General features: G+C 36.9%; 1 protein-coding gene across 4 annotated transcripts in view; it reads left to right on the forward strand.

The window, feature by feature from the left end:
* The first annotated feature begins 4,540 nt into the window (after window positions 1-4,540).
* The window catches only part of tns3.2 (tensin 3, tandem duplicate 2), a 38,336-nt gene continuing 31,174 nt past the window's right edge, over window positions 4,541-11,702 (forward strand). For 2 of the 4 annotated variants that reach the window (XM_060866628.1, XM_060866631.1), the window contains exons 1-10: window positions 4,541-4,758; window positions 6,388-6,549; window positions 6,699-6,749; window positions 6,849-6,971; window positions 7,786-7,850; window positions 9,089-9,172; window positions 10,232-10,341; window positions 10,488-10,548; window positions 10,627-10,702; window positions 10,785-10,914. In XM_060866628.1, the coding sequence (XP_060722611.1) occupies window positions 6,400-6,549; window positions 6,699-6,749; window positions 6,849-6,971; window positions 7,786-7,850; window positions 9,089-9,172; window positions 10,232-10,341; window positions 10,488-10,548; window positions 10,627-10,702; window positions 10,785-10,914 (850 nt within the window). In that variant the 5' untranslated portion in view covers window positions 4,541-4,758; window positions 6,388-6,399. Of the gene's footprint in view, window positions 4,759-4,932; window positions 5,078-6,385; window positions 6,550-6,698; window positions 6,750-6,848; window positions 6,972-7,785; window positions 7,851-9,088; window positions 9,173-10,231; window positions 10,342-10,487; window positions 10,549-10,626; window positions 10,703-10,784; window positions 10,915-11,702 lie in introns of those variants that run through there. The other 2 variants (XM_060866630.1, XM_060866629.1) reach the window with 2 other exon arrangements.

The raw sequence follows: 11,702 nt of genomic DNA on the forward strand, positions 1-11,702 counted from the left end.
TTATATATATATATATATATATATATATACACATACATACATACATAATATATATATAAATATATATATATATATATATATATATATATATAAATGATTAAACACAATGCAGTTATAGCTTTTCTTAAAAATCTATTTCTATAAACTGTATTTGAGTAGACATATAATGTGAATCAGAAAGTGTATTAAAAATGTTAGTATGTATAAATGTTAGAATTTAACTTTTTGGACATTTTTTAAGAATTCTGCTGTTGCTTTCTGCCCTTAATATTGTAGCCAGCAGGAGGCAGCATACACTTGTTGTTTACACTTGTTGTTGTTGATTTGAATATTTAAGTGTTTTAATGTTTTTACTAGCTGATATCTAGCCAGGGGTTCTATAACCTTTTTGGAGCCAGGGACCCTTTCATATGTTAAATACATTACTACAAAAATTAAACACTATAACGCAATCAAAAAAATACAGTTTTATGAACATAATTCTACAATGCAAATGTTAGGCTCATTATTTGAATGTGCAGTGTGTTTAATCTGTGTACTTATTCCTTTCCATCACATCCAAGTTGACACTTGGCTGTTTTGGGGTTATTAAGGCTTGAATTATGGCCATTCCATTGAAGTGTCCAGTCTAATAACTCTATGAACTCAATACTAAATGTAATAAATTTGATTTGAATCTTGGCTATGCTTCACAGACCTACTTTAAGAACCACTTTTCTAGAGAATAGGTGATTATTCACCAGGGAGCAAGAATATTGGCCTCTTCTGAGAAAAGAATAGAAAACCTGTTTACTCCAAAATTGTGGTGTGGAAGAACTCATGTGTTCTGCACTTGGCCCTTACCTCATCTACTCTTGACACATTTTGGATATACTGAAACTTTCCTGACATTAGTGCTTAATAAGCACAAATCACCACAGCTACAAAATGATGGTTATTATAATAGCAAAAGTTGGGATCACATATCCAGTAGGTGTGATGATTAGGCATCAATATTCTTTTGACTATATAGTATAGATTTCATTACAAATGTAGGTTGTAGGTTATTTGTCCTTTCCTTAAACTTTGTGTTACCAGAGACTGAGGCACTTCAGTGGAAACTGAGTGAAATCATGCCTGAAATCATGTACTGTGACCGTACATACTTCATACTATTCAGTGTCCACTGCTTGGTCATTGCTATAGTATATACTGTGTGTAGTGTAAATATAATATGGATATACTACATCCACCATGTTGGGAATGTTTAATATCTAAAGTACATAAAAGCTGCCTTCCACTATTTTTGATTGACAAGTCTTCTGCAAAGGGACTGGTATAATTAAGAATACAGGGAATTCAGATGTACAATTTTTTTATTATACAGTATAGTAGTACAGATATTCTGACTCAGCTAATGTGTTCCTTCTCTGGGAACTTTAAATCCAAATAAAGAATCCAATCCATCCAGTGTAAAGCTTCCTTTATGTCAATTTCTATACAAATGTTATACTGGGGAAATGGTGGCTCAAGTGTGTAAGGATCTAGGTTGTTAATAGGAAGGTCATGATTCAAGTCTCAGCACTGCCAACCTGCTAGTTTTGGGCAACTGTGCAAGACCCTTAACTCTTTCTGATCCAGGGGCGCTGTATCTTAGCCGTCCCTGAGCAAGCCTGAGGCGAATGGCGAAGAAAAACTCCCTTAGATGGAAGAGGAAGAAACCTTGAGAGGAACCAGATTCAAGGGGAACCTCATCCTCATTTGGGGGACACTGTAGGGTGTGATTATAAACTGTTGTAAACTCCAGAGAGTGTCCTTTCTACAGTAATATACACTGACAATTGTGTATTATGTATTTATTAGGAGTACAAGTACTATAGTCTTAGCCATATGCTTCTGCAACATCCAGCCACATGACTGAATGATACACATTTACTATCATGTGCTGAAATATGAATAAATGCGTAACACAAATGATGTGCTTCACATGTTCGCATTAGACTTCCATTATAATGCATGTTCAGTAAACTGCTTTAATTTTCTTTTTTTTTTGATAAGGAATTACTTTACCTAAAGGAATTACCTAAATACCTCAGCAAATTTTTCATCCATCTACCAATTTTCTTGTTAGGATAAATCACTAATCTCTAATCACTAATTAAAGCTGTTGTATCACTTCGAGGACAACATTAAACATAATAGATCCAAGTCCAAAGTCCGAACATGTTTTTTGGGATTATATTATGATATCTGTCATGTGTGGAATGCTATCTGCAGTCAAGATACATAAAATCTAAGTTATAGTCTCAACCTCACCTGGATCCACCCACATGGCACAGAGCAGCTGATATTATTTATATACTTATACTTTTCTGCTCACAAGCTTAATGATATTAAAGATTGCCCTTTAACTTGCTCTCAGCACTTTCGTGTGTGTTTGTGTATTCATTCATTTATTCATGGTGCAACACAAAGAGCTTTGAACTGTTTGAAAATGTTTAAGTGTTGTGTGATGCTCATAATGGTTGATTGTCTCAATTCCATAAAAGTACCCAGTTCTGGATCATGAGGTATCAAACCCTTTAGTGACACTACACTTTTGATGTGGTCAAAAGTATGTGAACACCTGATCATGACACTCATGTTTGCTCGTTGAACATCTCAAAACCACATTTATTAATAAGCTTCATGCTTCTAAAAAGGTTTTGCAATAGATGATAGTGTGCGTCTGTGAGGATTTGTGTTAGTCAGGGATTTCTACAGCACACATTCATATTCTTCTACTCCAATATTCACAGAGCTCGCTTTATGCACAGGTGCATTGTCATGCCAGAACATGTTGTAGCCTTATATTTCCAGAGAAGGGAAACTGTGATGCAACGGTATATAACGATCCGAAAAACCACATGAGTGTGATGGTCAAGTGTTCACATGTATCTAACAAAGGTTTTTAACTTCCTCCATTTATATACGTCTGTCTGACTAAGGATTAGTAGTGTCCAGAATCTAATGTTCCAACCTTATGAGCATCAATGTATTCTGAAGATCAGAATTTGATACATCCTTGTCTTTTAAACAAATCAAGGCGCACACATGCCCTGCGATGGGTTGGCACTCCGTCCAGGGTGTATCCTGCCTTGATGCCCGATGACGCCTGAGATAGGCACAGGCTCCCCGTTACCCGAGGTAGTTCGGATAAGCAGTAGAAGATGAATGAATGAATGAAGGCGCACACACACACCTAATTGTTGTCCTATTGACTCTAATTTCAGCCTTCACATTAACCCCTAATCCTAAAGGTTCACATACCATTTGCATTCACAAACATGCAATAATGGATCAATAAATACATGAACATGTGTAATGTTCATTCATTCATTCATCTTCTACCGCTTATCCGAACTACCTCGGGTCACGGGGAGCCTGTGCCTATCTCAGGCGTCATCGGGCATCAAGGCAGGATACACCCTGGACGGAGTGCCAACCCATCGCAGGGCACACACACACACACTCTCATTCACTCACGCAATCACACACTAGGGACAATTTTCCAGAGATGCCAATAAACCTACCATGCATGTCTTTGGACCGGGGGAGGAAACTGGAGTACCCGGAGGAAACCCCCGAGGCACGGGGAGAACATGCAAACTCCACACACACAAGGTGGAGGCGGGAATCGAACCCCGACCCTGGAGGTGTGAGGCGAATGTGCTAACCACTAAGCCACCGTTCCCCCCATGTGTAATATATGTATCTCAATTTTTTGATGATGTTTGAGGTCAGGGGGCACGGTGGCTTAGTGGTTAGCACGTTCGCCTGAGATAGGCACAGGCTCCCCGTGACCCGAGGTAGTTCGGATAAGCGGTAGAAGATGAATGAATGAATGAATGTTTGAGGTCATATTTATGCTGTAAAATACACAGGGTTCACAAACATTCAAGCCCCACTCTATTGTAGGTTTGGCTTATCGTACAGAAGATAACAATAAATTCAAAACTTAAAAAAAGCACTATTTCTAGCTGGTGTAATGAAATCTGTCACTACAGGATGCAACAAAAATAATTCAGCATTGTTCAGCACTGTATTTTGAAGCAGGCATGAAATGTAAAAACATTTTCGGTTATATAAGTATGACCGTAAGTCATATTTAGTTTCAGAAGAACTACAAAAGAAGGTAATATTTAACTTTATGACTACACTATGAAAAGATTTTAATTTACCACAGTGCCATGTTTTCCACAGGGTACAATAAAGCTTCTTGTAATCACCATTACAGTCATAACTCCTGATATGGATATATGCAAATGATTTTTTTTCTAGCTTATACACACACCTGCTGATAACTGACAGTATTGTAAATTAGTGTATTGTTTAAATGAACTTGCATGTATAAAATTATCTGTTTACTCTGAATTGCTGTAAACATGATAAGATATTCAGCACTTCAACAGTGCACACTGTATTCTTGTTATCGTAATATTGTAGAACTCCTACAGTTAAAATATCCAGATTCTAGGCAAGGGGTGTGTCCCTTAATCTTGACTTCTTTGCTTTAGTCATACTGAGTAGTAGTGCTGACAGCAGAAGAACATGCGCAGCGCACATACAGAATGCTGGCCAAAGTGCATGTGAGCTGTAGCATGCAGCGTTCAGAGCATGTTCCTCTTTTTTGTCCTTGTCTTCCCTTCTCTTGCGTTTCCCCTTTATTTTGTCATCATTGCTGGCTGAATATAACGGATGTTCCTGTAGGACTGTGCACCCTGTAATCTCACTGTCAAGGTAATCTCTATGTATTTAACCCAAATCTGAACTTTATTCTGTATGCAATAATGTTAATAACAAAAAAAAGACACTACTAATGCTGAATAATAATGTGATGGTGTGATCGTTGATGAGATTATGCATTACTCAGCAATCAGTTCAGACACAGTAATAGAAGAAAAGTGATTATATACAGCAAACTTTTAATCTTTAATTATTTACTCTGGAGACAAAAGTGACAGTAAAGAAAGAAAGTAAAACATTTGCACTGATTGTTTTTAGGCGCATAAGGTGTGTTAATTCTTATAAGGTGTGACCGGTCAGTTCAGAGTATCCAAGTTGAGCGATTTTGTCTTATACTAAAGTCGACCCATTTATTTACTTCACTACAAACATATTATGACTGTGTTCTCATACTTTATGACATAGTTTGTCTTAATTCAGAGAGGGAGTGTGTGTGTAAGGATGTGTTTTCATGTAAGATTTAGAGTAAAGTCTGATTTTAATGAATACTAACAACAGCAACTTGTATGAAGAATTTGTGTCTCTTTTATAAGGTTTCAATTGCTAGATAAATGTATTGCTTAACTGTTTCAGGTCTGTTAAACTGTCCTTCAAGACACAGACACACACACACACACACACACACACACACACACACACACAAACCATCAAGTCAAGTCATAGATTGCTGACTAGCTGAACTGAGGCTTTGCTGTAACTCATTGTATCTGTGTTGTGTAGCTGCAATGCATTCTGGATCCTTGAAGCTGGCATTTGTTGTCTCCTTTTTTCTACATTGGATTTTTTTTTATTAATATGACATTGTCTCTTAAAAATGACGAGTAGGGAAAATAGTTATTTTGTTTTTTTTATGCTAACTGCTAACAGAGAAACCTGGAGAAACCGTAGCTCATAGAGAAACCTGGAGAAACCGTAGCTCATCCGCTTCAAGGATCAGCGTATTGCTCACTGTTAGATGCTTTTCTGTGTAACCTGGTTGTAAAGAGTGGTTATTTGAGTTATTGCAGAGATTGCTTCCTTGCCATTCTTCTCCTGTTTTATTTTATTTACATTTTTTTTTTTTTTGCACCATCCTGTATAAACTCAAATCTTGGGAAAATAAAAAAAAACCCGGGGAGATCAACAGTTTCTGAAATACTCAAACCAGCCCATCTGTACGGTGGCCGAGAAATTCAAAACACATTAACAAATCCGAAAACAAATAAAAAAATCCGAAAACACATTAACAAATCCCAAAACAAATTAACAAATCCGAAAAAACATTGTTAATTTGTTTTGGGATTTGTTCATTTGTTTTGGGATTTGTTAATTTGTTTTGGGATTTGTTAATGTGTTTTGGGATTTGTTCATTTGTTTTGGGATTTGTTAATGTGTTTTCAGATTTGTTAATTTGTTTTGCACTTCCCGGCCACCGTACATCTGGCCCCAGTAACCATGCCACATTGAAATCACTTAGACATTTAGATATCTTTTGCATTGCTAGCACATGATTGGCTGATTTGATATTAATAATAAAGTGGCCAGTGAGTGTATTTAATGTTTTAAATGGAACTCTCCTTTGTCTACTAACCTTTTTTTGTTTGCCTTATGAAGCAATTCAGCAGATCCTGTTATTTATTTTAGATCAGTGCAACGATGGCAGAAGAACGTGAATTTGACCTGAACTACATGACAGAGCGCATCATTGCTGTATCCTTCAATCACACATGCCCGGAAAAGACCTACCTACACAACTTATACAACATCACACAGATGTTACAATCCAAACACTCAGACAAATACATGGTGAGGACAAAGTGTATTAAATAAAAACACCAAATTTGTAATGAACTCATGTATATTATCTTGTAGGGTGTAGACATACTTGCTGCTTTCACTAATGAAGTCATTTTTTTTAAAAAAAAGGTGTGTTTTGATTTTTTCCCTGATTGCAGGTTATGAACCTTTCAGAGCCCAGGGAAGAGTTAAGTAGGATAAACGTCAGGGTAAAGTCCAATTTTACTGGCAAATTGACAAGATGTGTCTAAAACCTGGTAACTACATGATTGTGTGTCTTTATCATTAATACACGTGTGTTTTGTCAGGTCCTGGATGTTGGCTGGCCTGAACAGCATGCTCCATCCTTACATTTACTGTGCTCTGTGTGTAAAAGCATCGAGAACTGGCTCAACACACACAGTGAACACGTCCTTCTGCTACACTGCAGGGTAAACACTCAGCCCAGCTTTTTCTTCCCTCCACATTCCTATCTTTTGTCTTGTTGAAAATCTTTTGTAGTTGTCATTAATATTACTCTAGTGGATACCTTCTAGTCTTCCTAATGCCCTTCTGCACTTGTTTAGGGCATGGTGGCTTAGTAGTTAGTACGTCTGGGGGTTTGATTTCAACATTCACTCTGTGTGTGTGTGTGTGTGTATCTGAAGTTTCTATATTCTTCCAGTGCTTATGCAGTTTTTTGGGGTATCCTTCTTTCCTTCACCAGTCCAACAACATATGTTGTAGTCTGATTGCCATCTCTAAATTGTCCCTAGTGTGTAAATGGGTGTGTGAATCTGTGTGTGACCTGTGATAGGTTGGCACCCCAACCCCAGCCATGGTGGCCCTTGCCTTGTACTCCATGTCCCCTGTGATAGACTCTGATTCCCTGTATAGGATAAGCGGTACAGAGAAGATTGATGAATGGATAGGATTGTTTTCTCAAGCGGAGAATCTAGAGGAAATTCCAGTTGAATGAAACAGTTTCAGTTTCCAAAATTAGTTTTTTAATACACAATAACAATAACTTTAAATTGTAATTGCTAAGCACTTTAAACAATAAATAGATTCTTTACAAAGCAGCTATCTGAATATGGAGTGAAGATCAAATAACGAGCAAGACAATACGAGGAAGAAACCTTAACTCAAAAGGGAACCGAGTTTCTTCTGGGTGAATCATCTGGAATAGTTAGTCTAAGTGAAGTAAGTATTTGTATGATATACTGTTAATTAAGGTTCCATATTCTCTCATTGTTTCTTTAATAGGGCACAAAAGACCGGATAGGAGTAGTAATTTCATCCTACATCAACCTTCCTAGTGTCTCCGGCAGGTAAAACTAACATTACACATATTCAAGCTGTCACAAACAGGAAATAAACAGCAATAAGGATGATACACGTCAAACATTTTCCACACAACTGAGAGTGTTATGATCAGCTGTGGGAAAAGTACTGAGAAATTACAGTGTAGACAAAGGGTCAAAATCTTATTCATGTATTAAAAGTGAAAGTGTCCAGTCAAAAACTGTACTTGAGTTAAAGTCAAAAAGTTGATAGTTTTTAAATGTACTGTACTAGTTAAATAAAAGTCTTGGTCATGTTTTTTGGTCATGCTCATGACTAATGTTATGCAATTTGCTAATGAATTAATCAGAGGTAAAATATCATATAACTAAACATTATTTACTATTAGCTAAAAAGAAATCACTGCCAAGCTAGTTGATGTGAGCTACTGGACTCAAAGCTAGTCTAACCTGGAATGATTGATAAAAACAGGCTAAGTTAGATAAATAGAACCAATGAATGCTAGCAAATTAGCAAAACTTACCTCAGCATTTTTTTAAAACATAAACGGAGGCAAACAAGAAACCTCAATTTATTTGAGTCTCGATGTCAGAATAACGAAACACATTTAAACACACACACACACACACTATATAGCTATAACACAAAATGTTTATTCTAAACTCATGCACTTTATAGGATGCTAATCTGAAGTGGATGGGTCTTAAACTGAGTCTTATTATACAGGTATAGCACACACAGACACACAGTATAACACACACACACACACACTGGGTGGATGAGAGTACTTTGAAGGTGTAAATTTGCTTTTTCTTGGAAGTATAACGATATAAATTTATAGAGATAATTAAGTATGAGTATTCAGGAAAAACATTTTCCACCCCGATTGCAAAAGTACTCTATTGAATCATTGTTGTTGTTAAGAAAGAATTTGAGAGGTCAGGTATAACTTAATGCTAACAAGCTATGTGAGTGAACTTTGAGCCAAAGTTTATTTTGTTTGTGGGAGGGTTGCCACGTGACATTCAAGTGTTGGTTCTGTGCCAGTTTGGTACTGTACTGCATTAACTATACGATTTATTTAATGATCATGTAAGGTTTGGTATGTGAGTACTGTATGCACATCTACAGTATCTACCCATTGATTTCTCATTGTATAATGCTACATCATTGATCTCTCTCTCTCTCTCACTCTCTCTCTCTCTCTCTCTCTCTCTCTCTCTCTCTCTCTCTCTCTCTCTCTCTCTCTCTCTCTCTCTCTCAGGGAAGAGAAAGCTTTAGACTGCTACACCATGAAAAAGTTCTACAGTGATAAAATGGCTTCCCTTATGACTCCTTCTCAGAAAAGGCAAACATTTCCTTTCTAATTCTCTCTAACACATGCATTTTTATCCTGGTGCAATGCTTTCAGTTTCATTTTCAATTCAATTTTTTTTTTCCTTTTTCAAAAAAATAAGCAATATTAAAAGAAACAGGAAGTTTAGGATTCTAATAGCAGCAGATCAGTCACAAGAACCAATGGTTATAAGAGGGAATGTCTGAAATGTGATTTGAGGTCAGATCATAAGGATATGACATAGACCATCATGGTACTTCCTTCTTCTTTGACATACCGAACACTTTTTTAGCTTTCAAACTAAAAGAATTAGAATTAATTCCCCTTGGTGAATGTTTTATTGCTATCTTGTAATAACAGTATAAATACAGATTAGTAGAATAGTTTCTGAATGTCTATTCTCTAAAAATTTTCCTATTATACTTTTAGCATCTGGCATGAATCAGTAGAGTAGATAACAATATGTTTTTAATTAACAGTTTGAATTCATGCTAAATACTGATGTAGCTCGTGTCGCAATTTTCTTTCGATTAAAGGGTCAAACCAATAAAAGCTTAACCTATTCTAAGGTTATCAGCTTTATCCCAAGCTGAAATCTTTCTATCTTGAAGTTGTTGCTTAGAGAATAACTTCACCCCTATGCACACAAAGATGAAAATGATGTAAATCAAATGCTACAGTCTTCACACTCACTTGATCTCAAGCCAGAACACCTGTGGAAGATTTTGGTCAGACATTTTTTTTCACCATCATCATCAAAATATGAACCGAGGGAATAGCTTTTGAAAGAATGTTGTTTTATCCCTACAGTAGATGACTAGAGATGTTAGAATCTGTGTCAGACATTTAATTGTTCACTTTTATGGTTTTGTCCAAAAAAATGTTTTTTTTTTGATGTGTCATACATCTTTTGCAGAATCCAGCTCCATGTTTTTTCTTAAGAAGCATCAGATATTTCAAAGATTTAACCTGTGTGTGTGTACGTGTGTGTGTGTGTGTGTGTGTGTGTTTATCCTAAAAGCATTTCAATGCAGTTTTATGGAGAGATTGACGATAATGTGTCTGCTTCAGGTATGTGCAGATGTTTGGCAAGCTCCTGGTCCGTCAGATAAAGATAAACGCCTCTCCTCTTCTCTTCCACTGCATCTCTCTGAAGCACTTGCCAAACTTGCACCCCACAGGCATGTGCTACACGCACACACCCACCTACACAGAACCTCCCTCCCACCCACACACACACACACACACACACAAATACACACACAAACACACACACACAGAGCAAAAACATATCGTTTCTGAATCTTAAATTATTTGTATTTTGTAGTAGGTGGACTTTTTGTGAGAGTTTACCAAGACATGCAGCTGGTGTGCACAACAGGAGTACAGTAAGACGCATACACATTACACAAAAAATGATCGTGTGTGGCGATGCAGCAATGTCATTATGTGTTTGTGACTCTCAGTCAGGTCTCTGCGGAGCAAACAGACAAAGTGTATTTTGCGCTGGAACCACCACAGCTTCTCAAAGGGGACATCATGGTGAGTTAATAACACAAAAGTGTCAAAAGTGCACTGCAGTTTTGTTTTTTACCCTTTCATTCGGCTGATGTCTTTTCTGTAGATTGTATGCTATCATAAGAACATTGTCAAGAGGAGCAGAGAGACTGTGTTTCGTATACAGTTTCACACAGGCACTCTTCATGGACACACTTCAGTCTTCCACAAGAAGGACCTTGATCTTGCAAATACAGGTACAAACACTATGGTGTGGTGGAGTTCTAAAATTATGCAGTTTCATTAAAAGTAAAGGTTTTTGGTTGCCCTTCTGCGGAGTGTGTGTTCTTTAAGGACTGTATGAAACCTGCCACTTTTATGAATTTTGTGCCACATTTTAAGCAAGTGCTTAAAATGTAAGTATGTAAGTCTTTTTATTTCATGATAAAATAATTGACATTTTGGCCTATTCGCATTTGCTGCAATGCTCTCTGGAAGCCCAGCCCCTCTCTCTCTATCTAACACTCTACATAAACACAGGTTTTGCCCCATGCTGCTTTAAAGATGTAAATGCCACATCTTGCAAAACAACAACAACAACAACAACAACAACAACAACAACAAACAAGAACAAAAGCCTACATCCACAGGATGGATTCAGACCTGATCCTGCTTCACCTCCTTTCCTATTCGGGTGGACTTGAGCCAAAATCAAGGGTCTGGTAACAATTGGAAACAACTGGATCAAATCCAGCTTCAGCTGCTGGACTTCTGTTTTTAAAAAGATGGACTTGATGCAGTGTTCCTGCTTTCTGTAAAGGAAAATGAGAAATGCTTTGCGATAACCTAAAATGGGGCATAAAAACAAAGCTTTCTGACCGAGCCTAAAAATCGTGGGCTTATGCTGAAAAATCTTTGAATACATCTGTTTTGCTCAAGTATGTGTTATATCTGTCATTTGTAATATTAATATTACAACAGCACATATACATAATGACAGACAGGTTCAGTCAAATAAATCAATTTAAAATCCAGTTCAAAATGA

The sequence above is a fragment of the Tachysurus vachellii genome, chromosome 3 (genome assembly GCF_030014155.1).
Source record: "Tachysurus vachellii isolate PV-2020 chromosome 3, HZAU_Pvac_v1, whole genome shotgun sequence".
Lineage (NCBI taxonomy): Eukaryota > Metazoa > Chordata > Actinopteri > Siluriformes > Bagridae > Tachysurus > Tachysurus vachellii.